This window comes from Ranitomeya imitator, chromosome 1, assembly GCF_032444005.1.
Source record: "Ranitomeya imitator isolate aRanImi1 chromosome 1, aRanImi1.pri, whole genome shotgun sequence".
NCBI classification, from domain to species: Eukaryota; Metazoa; Chordata; class Amphibia; order Anura; family Dendrobatidae; genus Ranitomeya; species Ranitomeya imitator.
The window spans coordinates 489525315-489539678 of NC_091282.1; the positions used below are offsets into that span (position 1 = coordinate 489525315).

The 14364-nt window shown below is 41.6% G+C and overlaps 1 protein-coding gene across 1 annotated transcript in view; it reads right to left on the bottom strand.

Annotated features, from left to right (window-relative positions):
* Positions 1 to 503: 503 nt before the first annotated feature.
* Positions 504 to 14364, bottom strand: part of TMEM38B (transmembrane protein 38B) — a 68423-nt gene continuing 54562 nt past the window's right edge. The window contains exons 2-6 of the mRNA XM_069765793.1: positions 13702 to 13858; positions 8154 to 8338; positions 6777 to 6864; positions 5707 to 5824; positions 504 to 3003 (exon numbers count right to left, since the gene is read on the bottom strand). Of these exons, the coding sequence (XP_069621894.1) occupies positions 2773 to 3003; positions 5707 to 5824; positions 6777 to 6864; positions 8154 to 8338; positions 13702 to 13858 (779 nt within the window). The 3' untranslated portion in view covers positions 504 to 2772. The remainder of the gene's footprint in view (positions 3004 to 5706; positions 5825 to 6776; positions 6865 to 8153; positions 8339 to 13701; positions 13859 to 14364) is intronic.

Sequence of the window (14364 nt, forward strand, 5' to 3'; positions counted from 1 at the left end):
AATCACCTGGATCTGTTGAAGTGTACCAGAATCATTACCTCATAAATTGACAGTGGTCAGAATTGTAAAAATTGGCCCGGTCATTAACGTGCAAACCACCTTGCAGGGTGGTTTAAGGCTAAAGGGGTTAAGTTCTGGTTTTCCTATACTATCAGGTACTTAATACGCATTTCTAGCAATTAAAATGCATATTAAGTATTTAGGAATAAACAATCCAGAAAATCACAATGTAATGTCTCTTTCAGTTAAAGAGTACCCATGATAAAAAAAAAAATATAGACCTTTCCATTCTTTGTAGGTAGGAAAACTTGCAAAACTTTTCCTGTTAACCTAGTTGACTCCTACCCCAGTATAAAAAACAGATCTCTAATATGACCTAAGAAAAATACATTATAGAAATGACAATGAACAAAGTGTGCAAAGACTTTAAGGTAAGAACATTTTTTTAAATCATACCAAGAAACAAAAACAGCATTACATACTTCACACAAATGGCTTCAGAATGCTTTTAGGAATCAAGTAGTGATGAAGTAGAATTTATTTTAACTTAGGTTATTTTTTTGACAAATACAGTGAAAACATTAGAAATGTCACAGTAGGAAAATTTAACAGTGCAAACAGCAAACCGCTTACAACATGGTGAGAACACCACAATATATTCACACAGTAGAAAACCAAATTCAGAATATTCAAAAGGTGTTATGAAAATCAATTGTTCAAATAACAGTACAGATAAATATCTATAAAATGTATTATAAATTATTTGAGAAAAATATTTAAATAATTTATATTTCTGAAAATTGTTATCCTTATTACAGCAAATAAATTATTGCTTGTGAAAGTGACTAATTACTATACCACCCCACACTACATCAAATAATTGAAGCTGTGAAACTGAGCGGTATTTATGCGTATACTTATACGTAGCAGATTTGTTGTGAACATTTCTGTAACGGTCACAATTATGCAAATGAAGTTTGCAGAAATGCATTTGCAGCAAAAAAAAAAAAAAAGGACTGATTTGGGGATAAATTTTGCAAATAAATTTGGTGCAGGTAAATAATCCCCCAGGATACACAAAGCAAAGACTGCCAACATAAGAATCACTTATGGAGGCTGTTTTATAGTGTTCCTAATGTAGCACTGGTCTTGGAGGTAGAGTACAAACAAGTGGTTATCCTGCATGTTCAGTGCGTGACCACCGAAGACCGTGAATGGCAGCAGCCATCACATTACCCATGTACAACTTGATGGAAGCAGGAAAAAAAAAAACCCAGATTGGTGGCCCAGAAACATTGGGGGATTAAAAAGATTTAAACTTATTTCCTGTTTTTTTGGCTAATTTCTTATAAATTACAAAACATATCTTCAATTCTAGTTAAACTCATATGTTCATGCTGCTACTGTTCTTCCAGACAGATACAGGAACGCAAACAGAATAGTGGAGCCTGCAGTATTATTCTTTAAAAACACTGCAACTCCTATAAGACTCAATGAAATTTGGTTATAAATGAGTCGATACTTTTTTTTTAAACAGAAGATGTGATTCTAGTGTGCACATAACGAAGCATGCAGGATAGTTTTGGGCTACAGTTCTTTATTGGTTAAGGTATTGGTAAATGCTTAATGTTCTCAGGAGAAATGCGACTATACCAAGAACGGTAAAGGCCCCCGTACACATTACATAGCTGTCCAAAGCTAGCCAAATGACAGTTTACCTGACAGTCATCGCTTTACTCTCTCAATGCAAAAGAATGCTAGCGTTCCCTATGAAAACCACTTTTGGACTCCAGTGGCAAAGGCTGATCTTCAAAAAGAGCAAAAGGATCACAATTGGAATCTGTTGAACAGACTTCTACCTCCCTTTCCATCTGTCGGGGAAGATTCGGAAGGTCTTAATAAAAATTAGACTGTTGGCCTTTCCCCGCCGTGATTAGCAGCTTCAGAAGATTTTGATCTGATGTGCATAGTGGCCTTTAAAAGGACCTCTCACCAGTCTGAGCACGTTAAACTGGCCACATCATGGCATAGTGGCTGCAGAGTGAAGGAATACATTTTTTTGTCTCCTTATTGATCTCATGTAGCTCTTGTGCAAAGATACAGCACAGACAAGTTATGTATCATGAGAAACATTTTCAGATTTCTTTCCATACTGCCGTGAGCCTTCAGCCTCCCTCCACATTGGCTGCTGTGACATGAGACCTGGAAGTATTTGTAATGATACATAACTCAGCTGTGCTGTATTTCCACACAGTAGCTGCAAAGATCAGTGAGGTGAATAGGGCATGTTCTTTTTTTTCCCGTGTTATTGCCTGTTTGCTGGGTCACCCAGATGAAAAAATCTCTGGTAATACAGTTGAACTATAGCAAAATAACCTAAATTTGACAAGCTAATATCTCCACAATACAGAGGAGAAATTAAAAAAAAAAAAAAAAAAAGTTTTACTCAACTCTGCAGCCACTATCGCAGTATGTGGTCAGTCTAACATGCTCAGAGTGCAGAGTGCTCTAACTAATTTAGTAGTCCATGGCTGCCGGACCAGAACACTGCAAACCTATTGCCACTCTTTACATGCCTGAAACCACTTTGGATTAGCAGGTCATGGTGACATCATGAATGAGTCACTCTGCAACATAATTATGTAGCGGCAACCTGCTAATGAGAAGAGTCAGGGAATGTTGCAAATCCACAAACCTCTGGTCCGGTGGCCACAGGCAATCAACGTGGCTGCTGGACCAGGTTCACAGTGAATCTTTTTGCTCAACGCTAGTTTATTCACTTTTTTTAGGATTTCTCTTCCTTGTAGAGTCACTGGATTCTGAGCTGCTTGCTCCAGTTTCTTCTTTGGAAATATTCTCTTTCACCCTGGGTTCATCTTTGTCACTTGTAACTTTTTCCTTTGATACTTTAGAGGCTTGTTGCAAACCAAACAACAAGCGTCCAATTAACTCTTCTGCTGGTTGGAATGGAGAGGCAGATGACCTGGTCAGCATCATTCTGACCTAGAAAACAAACAAAAAAAAACATGTCATCTAGACCACATAGGAGATTCTGAATTAAGACATTTAATGCATTTTAGTTAAAAAAAAAAAAAAAAAAAAAAAAATTAGCACACTTAAATTTTGACTTAAAAAGGAACTTTTCCACCAAAAATGCATTGCCTACCGTAGATAAAACACCTTTAGTTAGATGGATAATCTTACACTTCTCAAAACAAAACAAAGGGGACACTAAAATAACACATTCTAGATATCACTGAAATATTCTAGTTGCAAATCTTTATTCATTACATAGTGGAATGAGTTGAGTATAATAAACCAAAAAATGATCAATGCAAGTCAAAATGAATATCCTATGGAGGTCTGGATTTAGAATGAGAATTACAGGCTGATCCAACTTCAGTGGAAATGCCTCAAGATGGTGGATGGAACGAGACCTGATGCTTTAGATCAGGGGTCCCCAACTCCAGTCCTCAAGGCCCACCAACAAGTCATGTTTTCAGGATTTCCTTTGCATTGCACAGGTGATGCAATTCTTACCTGGGCAACACTAAGGAAATCCTGAAAACATGACATGTTGGTGGGCCTTGAGGACTGAGTTGGGGACCCCTGCTTTAGATGTCCACTACTGGATTTAGGTCTGGGGAATGGGCAGGTCAGTCCATAGCATCAATGCCTTCATCATGTAGGAACTGCTGACACTTCAGCCACATGAGGCCTAGCATTGCCATGCTTCAAAAGGAACCCAGGGCCCACTGCAACTGCATATGGTCTCACAATGGGTCTAAGGATCTCATCCTGGTACCTAATGGCAGTCAGGGTATCTCTGGCTAGCACATGGAGCTGTGTGGCCCTCCAAAGAAATGCCACCCCACACCATTTTTGACCCACTGCCAAACCAGTCATGCTGAAGACTGTTGCAGGCAGCAGATCGCTCTCCACGGCATCTCCAGACTCTGTCATTTCTGTCACATGTGCTCAATGTGAACCTGCTTTCTTCTGTGAAGAGCACAGGGCACCAGTGGCTAATTTGCCAATCCTGGTGTTCTGTGGCAAATGCCAAGCGTCCTCCACGGTGTTGGGCTGTGAGCACAACCCCCCATCTGTGGACGTCGGGCACTCAGACCATCCTCATGGAGTTGGTTTCTAACCGTTTGTGCAGACATGCACATTTGTGGCCTGCTGGAGGTCATTTTGCAGGGCTCTGGCAGTGCTCCTCCTTGCACAAAGACTGAGGTAGCGGTCCTGCTGCTGGGTTGTTGCCCTCCTTCGGCCCCCTCCACGTCTCCTGGTGTACTGGCCCGTCTCCTGGTAGCACCTCCAGCCTCCGGACACTACTCTGACAGACACAGCAAGCCTTCTTGCCACAGCCCGCATTGATGTGCCATCCTGGATGAGCTGCACTACCTGAGCCACTTGTGTGGGTTGTAGAGTCCGTCTCATGCTACCACGAGTGTGAAAGCACAAACAACATTCAAAAGTGACCAAATCATCAGCCAGAAAGCATTGGCACTGAGATGTGGTCCGTGGTCCCCACCTGCAGAACCACTCTTATTGAGTGTGTCTTGATAATTGCCAATAATTTCCAATTGTTGTCTATTCCATTTGCACAACATGTGATATTGATTGTCCATCAGTGATGCATCCAAAGTGCAGTTTGATTTCACAGAAGTTTGATTTACTTGGAGTTACATTCTGTTTAAGTGTTCCCTTTATTTTTTGAGCAGTGTATATATAGACTGTATATATCTTTTCAAGAATATTTGAGGCCAATCGATCCATTATATGTCCATTTTGCAAGCCGGCGAGAAAATCGACAAACAGATGTCACTCAGATACCTTGATGAGAAAAAAAAAATTTTTTTCGCATCCTCGCATTGCACAGGGATGACATACGGATCACTGTTTGGGAACATTTCTGCGAATCTCGGCAGTGAAAAATGGACATTTTTTTTTTTTTTTTTAATACGTTGTGAGACTACAGCCTAACTCTTACATACCCTCCAGTCCTGGCTTAGAAACTGGCGAATACTCGCAGCGGACAGTGCGTCCACTGGGGGAAGGGAGGGATACATAAGTCACTGACTGCAGACTTATCGATTTGGACCGGCCATAGACTAATGATGTCAGCAGAGCAAACATGCGCTCTGTCATGCATCATTTTCAGGCATACATGCCTAATGGAGGAGGACACTCAAACGTAGTAGACTGCATCTGAATATCCTGAAAAATATGCATGACACTGCACGAACGCTCTGCTGGCACCATTATAGTCTATGGCCCCGTCGACACATTGGTCCAAATCCCATTTTGCGGGTGGTTCGGAAGCAAGCCCCAACGGGACCCACAAATGTGGAGACAAGCGCAATGTGAAAGATCCCTAAACCTTTTAAAATCACCAAAGTGAGTGGTAACTAAAATGGCGATCATCCTTTTAACAGGTTTTCTGACTTCGGAGTACCCGATTGAAATCGCATATGGACAAGGATTTAGAAACAACTCCAGGTCTGTTTTCACAATCCGTTGTGGTTATAGCACATTAGGTGTTGCGCCAGCAACAGTCAGTGCCATAATGCCAAAAAGGAGACCATTTTTCATACTGATGTATGCCGATACATTATGAACACATGAATAATGGCAAAACCCTCATGATGGCATTTGTTTTCGGAGGAGAGGGTGTAAATGGAAACATAGGTTTAATCTTACCTTTATAGTAATAAGAAACATAGTATAGATGAACAGGAGGTGGTGTCTTTCGATGGGCAGCAGCTCAACATGCTGCAGTGTGAATAAAACCGATCCCAATAGACTGATTTTTACAGGGCTAAAATTAAAGAAAAACAAACGTGAATTAACTTCTAAACTTAGGAACATGGCACCAAAACTGTATCTACATTTTATATTTAGAGTTGCTGAAAAAATAAAGGAGTTCTGTCATTAAATTATTAATTACCTGCTGCACAATTAAGCAACAGGGGAGGAGGGGGGACAAAACGAGCAAAACTCCTTACTGTCAGAGCCTCAAAGTAACAACACTATAGTTTATACTGCAGTGAGCCTTCTGCCCAGGCCCCTTCATGACTAATACATTTTCATTTTTTTGTGCTAATTTTTTCCCTTTGTCCATCAGTAAATAAAGCTGTGAGACGAGTTCAAATTTTGAATTACACCACTTCAAAATTTAATTAATTAATTTGTTTAGAGACTACCTGTAGGGGGTCAGGTAAGGATCGCCTACGTAGAGCAGGGACACCATATCGTATCCCCACGGTGCCAACCCACGCTTTCAGGAAGGGATATTTAAAGTTAAGACAACTTCTATTACCTTAGATTTTTTTATTAATTGATATACGGGTATGCTTATATCAACCTGACAATGTACATTTTTGATGACACAGATTTTTTTCCCCATTTTTCTATTTATGAGTTTTTAATAAATACAAATAAAAGGGTTTTTTTTTAAGGTTTTTTTCTTTCGTTGGTTTTCACATTAAAAATAAAAACGGACTGTGTATATAAGACAATATTAATGCAAAGCGATGCAAGGCTTGCTAAAATAAACCTAACACTAAGGGAGAACCATCCCTTAATTCAGTGTACAGACCAAAACAACGCAAAAGATTTATGTGGCAAGGAAATGGGAGTGCTCGATTCCAATGATGTTAATGAGCAAAATTAAGTCTTGTGAATCAAAACATTTAGGCTAAGTTCCGACAATGAGGTGTGTGTGTGTGTGTGTTATATATATTTTCAGGAGAGTGGAACCAGTCACGTACTATGACATCTTTAGAAGCTCGTTGCTTTCGGGTTTCCAGACTCCTCTCACAAGTTGTTCAAAGTTGGAGATCAGGCCGCCTCCAGCCGCTGCAAACAAAACCGATCAATTAGCTGCCTCCGAATACACATCATGGGATAGAGCTACATTTTTTTTTTTTTTTTTAAAGTATGCAAACTGTCACAAAAAAAAAAAAAAAAAAAAAGGGGGAGGGGAGGGGAGGGAATCACAGATACATCACCAAACAAGTAATTATTATTATAGCGCCATTCATTCCATGGCACTTTACATTTAATCCAGTATACTGGTGTATGTGAAATGTAGGGTGGTACATTGACGCTGCGGCCCTTTAACAGATCTTAGGTCCTGTGCAGTGAATTACAAAAGTTAGGAGCCATCCCGATTGGGTACACCTAGTCATGGTGGGCTGGCTTCTACGCTTTTCTGATCAAAATGGTGATAACCAAGTACCCCATGTTATTTACAACATGTACAATTACTATTTACTTACAGGGTATTTGCTCATTTTGCTTTTATAATATGTTCTACACAGATACATCGTTGCTTTAAAGGGAACCTGGTAAAGGATTTTGAGTAACTAAACTGATGTGATGCTGTAGGATTTGTAAAGAGCATATCATATGTCCTCATCCATTTCTGACTGAGGTAAGAAAAAACAAAAAACATAAGTTCTACATCAGTGGCATTATATCTGAAGAGCTTGCCAAGAGTCAATATGGCAGTGTTGGAGCCATACAGAGTCATGGCGTCTTGGCATGTCCATCGGTACTTGACTCACCTCCCTCATTCTTAATAGCTGCTGATGTCAAACATGCGGGTGCCCTTACCACATTCTACCCCTGGTGCTGGAGATGTGGAAGATACATTGGTAAATTAATCCACATATTCCTCACACACTGTGCACTGCGAGGAGTTGTCAGTGTCTGCCCCAGGAATGGCAGTCAAGTATGTGATCTGCTCGCATGATGAAAGAACCTGTGTAGTGGGCATGGCCTCGCTGAATACAAGTAAATTGAGAGAAGTCACGTCCACTACATGGATTCTGCCCAGGAGTATGAATATCGCATACCTGACTGCCATTCCTGGGGCAGAAAACGGCAAATCCACGCAGCGCACGATGCGTGCGCTGGGCGGATTCACAAGTCGGCAGTGACACAGAGTGACTGAAGTTTTTTCATTTTAGAAAGGACAACCCCTTTAATGCAAGGACTTTACCGTGTAATAATGGTGCAAGTGGTTAGGTCATGTAGGACGTTTTATTGCAGTTGAATAGCCACAGGTTACAATTTTCTATTCTAATCTGTTAACATGTTCTTTGGTTTGACAAAGCACATCCAATACTTTGCTCACATAATACCTTTCGCCCAGCCATTGACAACCATGACTAGCAAAGCATCTTTAAAGCGACCGTGGGCTTGTGAGACTCCAGCCAAAATCTTCCAAGTTCTGGTCACTTCTTTCATTGCTGCAGCAATAACACGTAGAGGTAGAAAACAAAAGCATCTATAGAACAGATCTAACGGAAAGTAGTAGACCATGTACCTGAGCGGTAGAGAAAAGAAATATACATCATAAAATATCAAGAACCAAACATGTTCTGTAAGAAACTGATAGGAATTTTATTATTTTAAAGCAGTTGTACATTTTTGGGATTTTTTTCTGACTTATCAAGAACAAATGCAACCAAGATTAATTTTGTAATAAGGCTTAATTCAAAAATGTGCATCTGTGTTGCACAGACTATAGCCATCTGCAGAAAAAGCAAATTACGGTAACAAATTACGGTAACTGCGAACACCACCAAGCCCAATCTGATGGTCCATTGGGAGCGCTCCTAACTTGCAGTTTGTTTTTTATAAGCTCTTTTCAGCAGATTTGTGAATACAGACCACATCCAAGTATAAACTCTGCAAGATTTTTAATGAAAGTGAAGACTGACAACTCCTCAAACTCTGCAGATAGAAAGGCCCTGTCATGTCTAAGGTTCTGATCACATCTATGGCAGAAGGACCAGGTTGAAATCTGATATAGCTGTGCTATGTCATTTGTAACTGAAACTCGTGTCATGATTTCCAAAACTTGCAGACCAAGCTATTTGTCCCTACACAGAATGAGGCACATACCAAGTACATGGCCTTATTTAATAAATCACACACAAAAAAAAGTTTGAATTTTGAAGATTACTCAAATGTTTTTCATACTTCAGTAAGGAGCTGCAGTGCTCACACTACACCTTTAACACAGGCGCATTATCTGTACAGATGGATGAGCCTGCAGTCCATCACATTCACTTTAAAGCTGCAGTACCAAGCATAGACACTTACACATGAGCCACCATGTTTGTGGGAACAATGAAGGGGATTACTGCACTCTTCATTGCGCTCATCCTAAGGATAGGCCTTCAAAAAATGCATCTAAATGTATGTATTCCTTTTAAATGTTTGTAAAACTCAAGTAACAGATAATACAGTAGCACTATGCATGCACGCAACACTTACAGCAGCATGCTGTAAGTCAGGGGTGAGGAATCTTTTTCTTCCAAGGGCCATTTGCATATTTATACCATCCTTCGGGGGCCGTACAAACTCCGTCCACAAAGTACATCCTGACTCTGGTACTGGTGTCAGGACGTAATCTTTCATTGCATGCCCTTCAGTGTTCAGTAGTGAACACTGCATGTGTGTGCTAACAGAGCAAGAAGAAATTAAAGAGCTGGTAGCAATCAAAATACAGCTCCCTGCCCAAGACTGGGCAGGCTCGGGGGCTTATCTGCAGCATTCTGTAATGCTGTAGATAAGCCCCCAATGTTACCTGAAAAAGGAGAAAAAGACGTTATATTATACTCACCCAGGGGCGGTCCCGCTGCTGGTCAGGTCAGATTAGCGTCTCTGGTCCGCTGCGGCGCCTCCCATCTTCATTACAAGACGTCCTCTTCTGATCTTCAGCCACGGCTCCGGCGCAGGCGTATTTTGCTCTGCCCTCTTGAGGGCAGAGTATAGTACTGCAGTGCGCAGGCACCGGAAAGGTCAGAGGCCCGGCGCCTGCGCACTGCAGCACTTTGTCTGCCCTCAACAGGGCAGAGCAAAGTACGCCTGCGCCGGAGCCATGGCTGAAGATCAGAAGAGCACGTCTTGTAATGAAGATGGGAGGCGCCGCAGCGGACCAGAGACGCCCATCCGACCTGACCAGCAGCGGGACCGCCCCTGGGTGAGTATAACATAACGTCTTTTTCAGGTAACATTGAGGGCTTATCTACAGCATTACAGAATGCTGCAGATAAGCCCCTGATGCCGGTGGGCTTACCTCACCTGCGATTTTCGGGGTGACAGGTTCCCTTTAACACAAGTGTATGTGAGCGGTATTGATATCAATAGATGAAAGTAGCTACAGGTATTACCTTATCACAAGATTCAAAGAAGCTTTATTGGCAGGACCAAATACACATCAGTTTTGCCAAAGCAAGTGTATAGAGGCAATAGGGATAGGGACTGAGGGGATGTTGGGTAGGAGCTGTGGGGGTAGGTGGATGGGGCAGATCCAGGTTGGGGGCTATAGTCCATGGCATATCACCATTAAACCAAATGATAGCAAAGTGAGTTAGTTTCTAATGAGAAACTATTCTGAGTTTCAAATGAAAAAAATCCAAGCAGGCATAGGAAGAGGATATGGATGGAGCAGGTTTACAGCTCAGAAGAGGAACATGTGAATTTGAATTCTTCAGGTTAATGCATTCCCTTTGTAACCATGTGACTAAGTAAATGTCCTCCTTAGTCTTGTACAGAATTATACATATCTGAAAAGCAAGTTTTTATTCTGCTTACAAACAGTAGTTGTAGTTTCATACAGGATCCATATTCCCATCCTGGAAAAGATTACCTTGACTCAGACAACCCAGCATGGTGATCTCTACACAAAATACCGTATATACTCGAGTATAGGCCGAGATTTTCAGCCCATTTTTTGGGGTTGAAAGTCCCCCTCTCAGCTTGTACTCGAGTCATACCCAGGGGTCGGCAGGGGAGCAGGGGCTGTCTTAATTATACTCACCTGCTCCGGGCGCGATCCCTGGTTCCCCGACGCCGCAGCTTTTTTCTGTACTGAGCTGACACATGGTGCCGCTCATTACAGTAATGATTATGCGGCTCCACCTCCCATAGGGGTGGAGCCGCATATTCATTACTGTAATGAGCGGTAACGGTGACTGCTCAATACAGGAAGAAGCTGCGGCGCCGGGGAACCAGGGACTGCACGGCGCCAGGAGCAGGTGAGTATAACAGGGAGGGGAGCGGTGCGCAATATTCACCTGCTCCCTGTTCCGGCGCCGCTCTGTCTTCAGCATCTTCTGCAGTGACGCTCAGGTCAGAGGGCGCGATGATGTGGTTAGTGCGCGCCCTCTGCCTGAACGTCAGTGCAGAAAATGCTGAAGATGGAGCGGCGCTGGAACGAAGTCAGGTGAATATTGAAAGTGCCGGGGGCCTGAGCGACGAGTATGTGATTTTTTTATTTTTTTATCGCAGCAACAGCAAATGGGGCAAGTGTCTGTATGGAGCCATAATCAATGTTTGTGCAGCACAATATGGGGCAAATATGTTTATGGAGCATCTTATGGGGCCATAATCAACATTTGTGCAGCATTATATTGGGCAAATGTGTCTATGGAGCATCTTATGGGGCCATTATTAACCTCTATGCAGGATTATATGGGGCATATTTTAATATGGAGCATCTTATGGAGCCCATCAAACTTTATGCAGCATTATGTGCGGCTCCTGATTCAATATGGATATTCAAACACACTAAACCTACTGATGTCTCAATTAATTTAACTTTTATTGGTATCTATTTTTACTTTTGACATTTACCGGTAGCTGCTGCATTTCCCACCCTAGGCTTATACTCGAGTCATTACGTTTTCCCAGTTTTTTGTGGCAAAATTAGGGGGGGCGGGGCGGCTTATACTCGAGTATATACGGGAAGTGGAATTTGACACCTATTTTGATATCAGTCAATGACCATCCTCTTAAAGGCCACATTCATACGTTTAGGGTATGTTCACACGTTCCTGATTTCCATCCTTTTTTTTTCAGGACTGAAACCGCAGCTCTTGGCAGAAAACGCAGGTCCTTTTTTTGGTGCTTTTTTGATGCGTTTTTTGATGCGTTTTTTGATCCCTTTTTTTAATGCAGTTTTCTATGCAGAGTCTGTGTGTTTTCTAGGAAGTTTTTTAGGGTTAAAATGGCTGAAAAAACCCTACCCCTACCCTAACCTTAGTGGAAAAAAAAAAATTCTTAATTTTTTTATTGTCCCTACCTATGGGGGTGACAAATGGGGGGGGGCATCGGGGCAGCCACACTCCGCCCACGCACTTCCGCCCCCTCCCCGCACTTCCTGCTGCAGCGGTTCTGCACTACAAACCGCAATAAAACCCGCAGATATATTTTTGATCTGCGGGTTTTACTGCGGGTTTGACCTCACAATGGAGGTCTATGGGTGCAGAACCGCTGCGGCTCCGAAAAAAGAAGTGACATGGTACTTCTTTTTTACCGCGGCTATTCAGCGCGGCTTTTTTTCCCGATTCCCGCATCATGTGCACAGTGGTTCCTGTTTTCCATAGGGTACAGTGTACTGTACCCTGCATGGAAAACAGCTGCGGAACCGCAGCGGCAAAAACGCTGCGGTTCCGCAGTAAAAAACGCACTGTGTGAACATGGCCTTAGTATTTTACATCAGTATTTGTAAGCCAAAACCAGGAGTGGGTGATAAATACAGAAGTGGTGACGTGTTTTATTATACTTGTTCGATTGATTTTGGCTCAAAAATACTGACCAAATACTGAAAGTGTGAACGTGGCCAAAAAACCTTTCACCTCGGAAAACATCTTGTTCCTGCAGATAGAGAGTAGCAACATAATACTGTCCGGCCTCCTGTGTGGCTACAGGAGAGAAAATTAACTTACTTCCTCTTGGGAGCCTCTGGCTTTCATTCATTGGGTCGGTGCCTGGAGTGGTTATAGTCAGTTTGCCCCTGGATTTGGACAGCTCACTCTATACAGATACATTGCAGAGGCGGCTGTCACAGTGCCAGGGTGCACTTACAGCAACTCACACATGGCCCCACGAGTGAAAGCCAGTGGCTCCCGAGGAAAACTTAATTTTCTACTGGTAGCCACACCATCTCTTATATGGCCAGGAAGCATCGTAATGCTTCACGCTGTAGATTAACCCAGTATCTGCAGATAAATAGAAGTTTTGAAGATGACCAGTTCGCTTAAAACAAGAACCTTCTGTAACAATTCATCAAGATGGTAAAACACAAGTCTTTACTTTTGCAACATCTGTATAGTTAGATAAGATTTCACCAGACAAATCCGGTACCAACTCATTGGTTTTGAATAATTTCTAAGCTTTTTTCTGGGATAAGCTTTTGGCATTGAAAACCTTGTTCTGCTTTTCTAGTATAAAATTACTATCTTAATGACATGTTATTTTACAGGAAAAAAAATAAAGAAAAGTGGAAGTTAACATGAGCAGCATCTTGACTCTGCTGCTAATCATCTACCATATTTCCAACTTGTTTAAAATTTAAGCAACGTTACATTTCTGCAATCAAAAGTAGAACATTGGTGAAGGGGTTGGTTATTAAACTATTTCCTAATGTGATCCGAAGGGGGTGCCCTGTCCCAGTTATGCTGCCATTTTTGTACAATGTTGCACCACGAGAGTAATGTGTGAACGAAGTTTTACAAGTGGAAGTGTCATTGCTTGCTTTCTTATGCACTTTTCACATAAAATTTTTGTTTTTACATTTTCATTTTTGCTAACATAGCACTTAAATACATAAAACGATAAAAGACAAAAAGGGGGGGGGGGGTTATCCCACTTCATAATGAATGTAGCAGCACTTACCAAACAACAGAGGCATAAATAATGTTAGTGCTATTTGAAAAGATTGCAACAGGGGGCTCCGCTAGTAATATGGAAGACAATATGCCACCTCCAAAGCAGCACAGCATGGCGCTGAACCAGGAAGCAAAAGGACTCCGAGATGCCACATCAAGAGCTCCTACAACAAGAAAACACCAATCCTGTGTGTGTTAATATTAGTGGTGCACATTTATCATAAAATAATTATATTGAACAGTTAATGAGAAGTTCTCCAGTTGCGATTTTTTTTTTTTTTTTACATTTCAGGCCACAAACTATCCATAAATGCTCAACTTCATTTCATTTCTTGCAACATTAACCAGAACTCCGTAAACAAACAGATTGCGCAATAAAATATTTTAGATGCACAAACTGTGGGATTAAAGTACACACCAATTATTAAAAAAATAAATAAATAAAAATAAATCAAAACAAAGATATCATGGATGTAACCATGTAAGTTAACATACTCCCCTCCTGTCATTTTCTCCAGTGTGCAGCACCGTTCCACTCCCCTACTCAGTGATCTCACCCCTCTGCAGACTTTCCAGGTTAGGCTGTGTGCCCATGTTGCGTTTTTTATGCATTTCTGCCATGCTTTTTTTGCCGTAGCAGAAATGCTAAAAAACGCGTAAAAACCACATT